The sequence below is a fragment of the Nestor notabilis genome, unplaced genomic scaffold (assembly GCF_000696875.1).
Source record: "Nestor notabilis isolate BGI_N333 unplaced genomic scaffold, ASM69687v1 scaffold287, whole genome shotgun sequence".
Taxonomy (NCBI): domain Eukaryota; kingdom Metazoa; phylum Chordata; class Aves; order Psittaciformes; family Psittacidae; genus Nestor; species Nestor notabilis.
In genome coordinates this window covers 56164-65799 of record NW_009936731.1, presented here as the reverse complement: position 1 = coordinate 65799, position 9636 = coordinate 56164, and the positions used below count along the sequence as shown (strand labels likewise).

The 9636-nt window shown below is 36.1% G+C and overlaps 1 protein-coding gene across 1 annotated transcript in view; it reads left to right on the top strand.

Moving 5' to 3' along the window:
- LOC104408760 (neuron navigator 3-like) overlaps nucleotides 1-9636 on the top strand; it is a 263938-nt gene that overhangs the window by 217818 nt on the left and 36484 nt on the right. Inside the window, 3 exon segments of the mRNA XM_010018466.1 lie at nucleotides 2213-2265; nucleotides 6991-7014; nucleotides 9299-9376. Of these exon segments, the coding sequence (XP_010016768.1) occupies nucleotides 2213-2265; nucleotides 6991-7014; nucleotides 9299-9376 (155 nt within the window).

Genomic DNA, 9636 nt, shown 5'->3' with positions numbered 1-9636 from the left:
CCCAGGACACACGCTTTCTTAGTCCTACTTCTGTATTTCCTTCTTTTTTCCAAAGCCTGTGCTACTTAGCATCCCCTTTCTTTTGTAGTCATTTGATTTTTCCAGTTTCCTACAGCCTCCTAAGACAAACACTATGTGAATTTCTGTATTCAAGCTTTGCCACTTAATCTGACCTCACCACTTTCTTTATGCAGCTTATTACTGTTGGTCTGGTTTCTTTAATGCTATATACAACACCTGGAATTTGGAGAATATTTTGGGATTTGGTTTTGGTTCTTGTTTTTTTTTTTAACCACAGAGAATCTGACAACTCCTAATTAAATGCACTGTAACTTTTCTTCTGCCTAACATTTCTGGTAAACGTGATTATTTGCAGAATTCCCATAAGCAAAAAATGCTCCCTCCCTTTAATTAAAGAAGAAACAAACAACAACCTCCTCCCCCTCCTTCCCCAAACAAAAAAAAAACCCAAATCAAACAAAACACAAAACCCTACAACACAAAACAAAAAAATTCCACTAAAATTTAATGGAGATTCATTCTACAACATCACCTCATCAATCTTGTTTACTGCTAAGTGATGACAATATAAATGGTCTTTATAACAAGCAAATAAAAAGTTTTTCCCCTAGTCCCAGAGCTCATAGTTATGAGATAAAAATGGGGGGGGGGAAAGTCTTACATGAAATAACAGACAACTAATATTTTTACTTTTCAATTCCCCCTTCTGTATTTTAGATGATATGTCAGGCTGACATCTGGGTATGTAATACTAGCAGTAGGGTGCAGGACAGATCAAGCTGTGAGTTGTCAGCACAGAGAGGATGGCTGACTGCACAGAAGCAGATCACATAATTCAAGGACAGAGGTGACTACAGACCCTTTGCTGAAGAACAGGAGAATTATCAAAGGAAACACTGGAAGAATAATAGAGAAAACAAGGCAAATAATTTATGCATAGAAAAAGAGTGTTAAATCTAGAATTTCAGTAATGGGTCACCAGTGGCTTTGATGAAAGCTTTTTCATTGGTTGTGTTTCATATCCAGCTGGAGTGGATAACCATGATCAACCTGAGTAAATGAAAGTCAATGCAGCAATAATAAGCAGTTTTCAGTAGTTTACGGTCATTATAGATTAACATGAAATGATGCTGTTGGAAGGCCAATGTATTTTATTTAAGATAGGAGCTCTGAGGAACATTAGAGAGTGACGTAATGGGTAGAGCCACTGTGTACAAGGGCAGAATGGGACTTTAGTCAAGAGATTTGAAGGAGAGACTGAAAACCAAAGATAGATTCAAAGCAACAGGATTTCAGTGGTCAGTGTACCACATCTTTGTAAATATTTACCCAGTTACAAAATTAGATTTAAAGTCTATTTCGTTAATCCAAGTATTCTTGTATTGTCAGGTTGGCATATGGATGCCAGGTAGCTATTAAAGCAAAATAATATATTTACCAAATCTCAGCAGATTGTAAATATTAAACAAAATAATTTTGGAACAAAAATGTAAAGAAGTAATGAAATAAATTATCTTTAAAATTCTCTGCTGGTGTGTCCTTCATTAGGAGTGCCATCAGAAGCACAAGAGGCAATCTGGTTTCAGTTTAGGCTTCATTTGCCATTTTCAGACAGGCCAGAAAACCCATTTTTTCTTGTAATATTCACTTGGTGCTCTTGAGGCTGACTCTACTGATGATCAGTGAGAATATGGCACTACTTCTTGCAGTAACCCCTTCATATGGACTACAAATACATGGGTCTGCATTGAGCTGAGGGAAAAAAACAACTGAGCAAGCCTGGTAATTCACCTCAGGGAGAGTGGACTGTTTTGCAAAGCATAGTCTCATTAAAATAGGTTTGCTCAGCCTCAGACAGATGTATAAACAGCTCAATTTCTGGTTTCTCTAAAGAGTGTATTTATCAAGTAGTTTGTTGCCAAAACAACAAAAGTGATGCTTGGTTTGCTGGTAATAATACTGGACCTCACTGGCTTGCTCTTCTACCTCATACACAGCAAAGTGCTTTTTCTGTATAGAACAATCCTTTTAAGTGCAAGAAAAAAATATCAATAGCTTTTCTATACTGATAGCTCATAATTGCTCTCTGGGGAAGATTGGTTCTCATTTTAAAAAGATGTTTAGTTACTGAGCTACATGGGGGAAGTTTTATGCTTTTATCAATACTTCATGTTATTTTCCTTTTTTAAAGTACATGGGTCCTCATTATCACTTGTCTCCAGCACATCCTCTCTCTACTCTACGGTGAGTATTTATATATTTGAAAAAAGTTCTACCCACCTCTGTTCTTGTTCATTGTTCATGAAATTTTCAATACTTTGAGATTTAGAAGGATTAAAATTCCACTGTAATAAAGCATGAATGTTTATTTTCAACTTTGGTATTACTGTAATGTTATTTTAGAATACATTCTTTTCATGGGTTTATGTGACTTGTTTAGAACTGCTTAAATCAGGTAACGTATATTTTGAAAGCTAAAAAGAAGCTAATGATCTAGGAGTCTCTCTTTAAGCATGGTCATTATGCTATTGTATTTGATAATTTTGAGTGATACTCCTTATTTTCAGCTAGTTTTCTAATTGCACAATTTACAAAGTGTTTTTGTCCTGTCACTGAGGTACACTTCTTGAAAAACACAAGATTGCTCCAGGGTAAGGGAGATGCATTTGCAGTTTAAATGTCTGCTGTTGCAAATGACAGTGTTTAGATGTTATTTCCAAAGAGAAAAGTGTCTCTAAAAATGATTACTTTTTGTTAATTAGATAAATTAGATTGAGTAATAATTGTATTCTAGCTCAAGCAAGTTCTGCTTTTTTCTTATTTTTTTTTTCCCTCTCTGTTTTACTGGCTTGGTCTCTTTTTTGATGTCTTCTGCATAATTTCTTGCTTCAGTTGTTCTACTAACAAGAAATCATCCATATAGAAGGAGCTAAACATGTTTGAACATTCCCTTGCTCATATACAACAGTTGCTTTGCAACCTATTCGCTAACTACAATTACACGCTGTAGTAGCCCTTTTTCATGGCAGAGCAACCAACTCCTCTGCTTTCATACCATGCATTCAAGAGTAGTCTGTCTCCTTTACATATTTTCAGGTGTTGAATAGTATAAGCTGACATCCTGAGAATGACATGGACTCCTCCACCCAGTTGCCTGGGAATACCAAGCCCACGCAGTCTGATGCGTGTGTACACTTGGTAGCCCTATCTTAATGCCAAACTCATGTTACCTTGGAAAACAGGTTGCATCCATGCATAATGTCTACCACAACGGTGCCTCTCCTAGTTTTGTTTAATCATAAAAAGGTCTATCCTAGGGCATGTCTGAAACATCAGGTACGCACACATTAGGTTTGTCCAGGCCTTAAATAGCAAGTTACAAGCAATTCCAGCCCAAACCTGAATTATTTTAGATAGAATGGGTAGAATGTACATAGAGACTGGCTGCACATGAGGTATGACTAGCATTCAAAGCAAAGATTCTCATGTACTTCTTTGGTAGTACAAAAGTCTTTGTTACTATTTCCCTGTCTACAAGTCACTATGATCAATTTGCATGGGGGATTGTTCAAAATTGTAATTCAATCTTTGATGTCAAATTTTAGAATAATGTTACAAAACTGATTGATGGTAAAAATCAAATTTGTAAGTGATACAAGATGTATCACTTACAACTTTGACTCATCAGTACCCGATGAGTCAATAGGTCTGAAATACCTCTGCTCTGATGTGTAATGTAGCAGGAGTTTACTAATACTTTCTAGTTATATAGCCTGCTATCATTCAAGATTATCAAGTGTCTTGGAAATATTACTTAAACCCCATGATATTAAAGAACAGTAATTTTCCTGCAAGACAAACTTTAAATGGTTTACCCAAGTGTAAGTGGAATATTCTGAAACATCTGACTGAATTCACATTGCAGCTAAGCCCCATTATGTAGACATAATAATGGAAGTTACAGAAAAATCCGTAAAGGGCAAGAAAGAAATCAGTATGACGAAATTACAAAGATTGACCTTCAGGGATGATTTTTGATCAGCATTTCTTCTGCTTGATCCCTCTCATCTTGTGAAACAGGTTTAAACTTTTTAGCAATTAATCAGTTGACCCACAAGTGGCGTATAGGAACATAAAAAGTTGGCAATCAGTATGACATCAGCTGAAAGCAGAGAATGACATTTCATTGTTCAGTGATAGGGTGCAGTGCCTTGTTTCCTCGAGAACAGCGCATGTAACTCACTTTCAGCTATGACTAGATTCAAGGAGTACAAGAGCATTTTTAACTTAGTTAAGCAGACCAAAATCACTAAGCTGTATTTCTAAAGAGGCTGCCTTTCCATAAGTATCTCAATCAAATTTATTAGGTTTCTCAAGCACTGCCTTAAGCCTTGGTGCTAGTGGTTTTCTGCAGCCAAATCACTGGAGAGATTCAAAGTACTAAATAAAGATCAAGACCTTTATGTATTATTACCAAAGGATAGCTGAAAATCTTGAAGTTATTCTCTGAAGATTGTTTCTTTGAGAATTAGAATATGAGATTCAGAAGAGACATTTCATGATTTGCTGCCATTGCAATGAATAAGTCCAATGAAACAGAAGTTCTGCATGTTGACTTTCTTCTTGATTTGCATTTGGGTTTTCAGGACTTATGTGAATAGACTGGAAATCTAGCTTGTAGAAATATGCATGTACAAAGACAACCATTTGATTTCACAGAAAAGTGTGCCCTGTTATCTGACTTTAAGTAGACTATAGGATTGAAATTCTGATTCAGTCTTGGCAGTGTATATATCTAGCTCTCAGAGAAGCTGAAAAAGATGTGTGATAGTGTAAATTATGACAAGTTGTTTCTAATTTTAATCTCCTCCTGCTCAGTAGGTGAGACACTGCAATTTGCATATATTTAGTTAATTGCTATATTTCTCGCTCTGGCTCTCAGCATTAGCTACACTTAGAATCCCTCGACTTCATTAACAGTGCTAAGCCAAGCTCAAAGGAGATGTGTAAGGACATGTCATTTGTACGTTAATATTTTAAGTCTTCAAAAAAAGAAAATTAATCCTTACAAGGGTGGGATGCATGGATATGATGGAGACGTAGAGGGAGGAAAAAAACTATTTCCCATTAGAGCCTTTTGAACCAATGGCTGAGTGCTGGGTTACAATGGTGTCAGCACAAAGTCAAGTGAAAACTCTTCAGATATATTTGGTTGTCAAATTTTATTTTTAAGTTGATAGTATACCCAGAGTCTTGTTACTTCTCTTTCATTTATTTCTTCCACTGCCCACGAAAGTTGACTTGTGGAAGCCACCTCTCTGAACTCTGAGAGAGAGGCAATACTTCCTTATACAGTGAGGGAGTCATCTGGTAACAACAGATAGCACTGCCTTCATCTGCAGGCATTGGTGGTCCAAGGGTAAGGGACCATGTCCCCAACATAGCAGCTCAGGAAAAGGTCATCAACCTTAGATTTGTTTGTTTGTTCGTTTTCTTGGCATAGTAGAATTCATAAGGGAACAGGGTATTTTTTGATCTATTTGTGGCTTTTCATGCACCACACATTTGAAGCAACAATAATGAGAATAGAATTTCAATTATTTCTGTAGGAGGATCTCCTTTTTGTGAGCATAGATCAGAAAGTCAGTATGTATGTCACATGAGTGCTGGCAAATAAAACAGTCATTATACTAAATCATTCCCATATAGTGATGTGTCAGGTATTAGAGTAGTTTGAGCCAAGAGCAGTTTTAAGTGTTGCACAGGGAAATATCACAGTCATTTTAGTGTCTGTTAACAGATAAACATGTATGGAAAGAGGCATTTTCTAAAAGTCTTCTTCCTATACCAGATAAGGTAAGAAAATATTTCTGTAACATATTATTAAAATTCTAAAAGGACAGAAGTTGTGCTTAATAGAGGCTTAAAAAAGCAGCTATATTAATTTGTAATAACACAGATACTGCCTCATGTCAGGGAATCTTCCCAGGAACCTCAGGTTTTCTTAGCCTTCCTAGTGTTATTTATAGCTAATTCTTCTACCCGCTTTTTCCTTTTACTTCTTCTTTTCCAGATAATGTTAGACTGCTTCTTCGAACCTGAGCCACCTCAGATCATGGGGTGGATTGTTTTCCAGTACATTAACTGCTTCTTATTTTATGTTTCAAAAGAGTTATTCTTTCATGGCGTGCCATTCTTTTCCATTAGAATCCCACTGAAGCAAGATTTTTTCTGTCCACCAAATGCCTCCCAAATTAGACTACTCCCGTGCTTACAAACCTAATGACTTTCAAAGTCATTTAGTTTCTTAGCTTGTTGAAAAAGACTGCTATGTAAATAGCATCATTATATGACACAACACATAAGAATATGGAAAATATCTAAAATTATTAAATGTTATTAGCAGATTTAAGCTGCAACTTTAACTGGCCTTGATAGCCCTTAATATTTTGATCAGTACTCTGTATGGAAAAAGTTACTTGGAAGTGCAAGTACCCCTCTCCTCTCACGTTCTCCTCATGGCTGGTATGCTGTCTACTTCTTTTAGCAGGGTTACGTGGTAGGAATATTGCTCAGTATGCAGTAAAAAAAATACATTCCAGGAGCAATAATAATCATTACAATGTAGAAGTGCTGGTAACTGACTAAGGTCTGTGAAGTGGCAGCAGAGCAAGTTTTCTTTTTTATCTTGGAAATGTAGCTGCAGTTTCTGCTGCTCTGTTCCCATTCTCCCTTTATCCACTATTCTATATTGCCGCTATGCTGGTAAACTCTTTGTTTGGGGTTCCATCTGGAGTCTTGACAAGTAAGTTGAAAAGAATTCCATTTACTGTTTTTTCTGCATACCTTCCTTAAATGTAATGAAGCCATGAAACTATTCATTTCACTTCAGTGTAGCTGGCTTTTATTTTCTATTACTGCAATTATTTTCCACACTTTCTAAGCCATTTCGTCTTCATTTTCTTCCAGGCAGAAGAAAAAGCACATTCAGAGGTAAGAACTCTTCTTCATTTTTATATTTAAGTATTGAATTATATTAAAGTATATTATTTACCTGCTATGGCTAAATTGTTGAGTTGCTGGGGAAGATAACACCCTGTGTCTGCACTGGTTTATAAGAAATACTGATAAAAATCTGATGCAGCTTCTAGTGCTCCAGAAGATGTTTTCTTAGCATCATGCTGAAAAATGCCTCCTGGCTGAGGTTCTAAAAAGGTGACAAGAATCAATGAGAATCAGGCTTCTGAGTCGAGGAGTTGTGGAACTTCTGATTTCAGACTTAATACCATTCTGTACTGGATCTAAGGGCGTGTGCAATTCAAGATAATGTTCTGCCTTTCAGGAGAAAAATACTTCAAATGCTTGCTTTGAACTTCTCTCCCTTGCATTTTGCATTATATTAAATTTCTGAAACTGACCACTTTGGTGAATTTCAGAGCAGTGCAGATTGATTTCAGATATAAATCAAATCTGACATGGAAAACAGCTTCTTTCTCCTCACAATGTGTAAGAATGGGTGACAAGCCTGGGTCAGCAGCTGGATACAATTACAGACTTTCTCAAAACAAAGTCCTGGTTGTATTAAAAAGGCACCAAGGAGTAGGAGCAATAAAATGCAGCACCAAAGGGTGCACTTCCACTTCACAGAGCTACATGCCTTCCAACTCCTGCATTTATGCTGCTCCTATTTTTACTACTCTAATCATAGAAAAAGTCAACCAAAATATATTTTGAAGACGTTGAACAAATAACATATTCTTTCTTACTTGGCACACTGTATTTCTACCTGAATTTTCTAAGATCCTTTCTTTGAAAATGCAAGCGAAGGACCTAAAGAAGCATGCCATAGCTCAGTAGTGTAAATGATAATTCCCCATTTCATTGCCCTTTATATAGGACTATATATAGAGGTGAAACAACAGTTCTTTACTGTGTAATTCCTACATGATGTTTTCTCAGTATCTAGGTCTGCTCTTACAGATGTTAAACAGCATTTCATGAGAACTGTCTTTATATAGTTGCAGGAATATGATGAAAGTGTAGCTTAACAGAAAATTTGGAAAAAGTGGCAGTCCAGGATAGAGAACAGGTTAATAATCTGTCTCCTTTGCTCTGAGCTAGTGTAAAGGATTTAGCTATATTTGTATCATAGATGCACAGGAATTCATTCATTCTTAACGGCTCTGCAGTATTCCCTGTTGTTTTTCACGAGTCATAAAATTAAAGTGCTGAAATAGTCTTTACTAGTGAATGTTACGTTCTTCTTTTCCTAGGTTCTAGTTTTAGACATATTACTTTATTACATCTTTAGTCTGGAATAATTTCTTTTATGTCTGAATACAAAAGGGGTTTCAAAGTGAAACTCCATGCTGCGCTTAAGTTCAGTGCAATGCCTAGAGTCTCTGTAAGATCTCAGATAGTGTTCAATGAGCTTAAAATGATGTGAAAGCTTCATGCTAGATATCCATCTTAGCTGAAATGTAAACAGATATTTTTCTTCAGGATTCTGTTTTACATTAGAGGAAACGGGAGCCTTGAATTAAGTTTATTCTCATGTCAACAAGAACATTTAAAACAACTTTTTTTTTTTTCTTTAGGTTGGCAAGCAAGTTTTTGAGTAGTATGTAAGGTTTGAAGTGGCTGCATGTTTGAATTGCAGAGACTGTAGGAAGAATTGTGTTAGAGAAAAAGAAAAAAATACCATACCTCATCTAACTTGAGACATCCATGAAGCAAAAATCTGTGTCTGAGGTAGTCATCAAAGCCTTCTTCATGCCAGGCAGCGAGGGACTATTTTTTGGCCCTTTATCTGAATCTAATGTAGACATTTAACGTATGTTGGTTGCATCAAGCCTATAGTCAGGCACAGTGAACCTCACTCAAATTCATTTATGTTCATAATCTCAGGCCTCATCCAGGCTTACTATATTTGACTGCACTAAGAATATGTTTGGAACTTACAGGATTTAGTAAGAAAACATAACCTTTACATGCACAAACAGAAGATTGTACATATGAAGTAATTAAGTATTTGCCTGTATGTGCTCCCTTACCTGGGATCCAAGCTCATACACTGGTTAAGTGCAAGAAAACAGCTGGAGCAGCAGCACTAAGTGCCAACTTTTAGAAATTTGTATTTATGATTACTTCTGAGATTAAAATGTGAAACTAAGATATTGTAAACCTATTAGTGATCCCTTAAGAAAGCAAACAAACAAAAACTACAACAAAAGGGAATTGGTGGAATACTGACAACAGTCTTGTTTTTCTTTCCTAGCAAATTCAGAAACTACGGAGAGAGCTGGTTGCATCACAAGAGAAAGTTGCTACCCTTACATCTCAGCTTTCCGCAAATGTAAGTATTTTTGCTTGTGATTGTAAACAGTATCAAAGAATATGTTATCGGATTGGGTAATAGCTCCTACTGAACATATTGTCTGGGAAACTTTTACTATTTATTTATTACTGTTGATTTTACTATTTATTTATAATATATAATTATTTCATTAAATGTCTATATTGTCTCAGCTTCAAGCAGAAGAAATCTTGTAATCAAACACAGTGGAAATGGAAAAGAGTTTCCATGCTTTGGATGTGACAACAGTCTGATCTAAG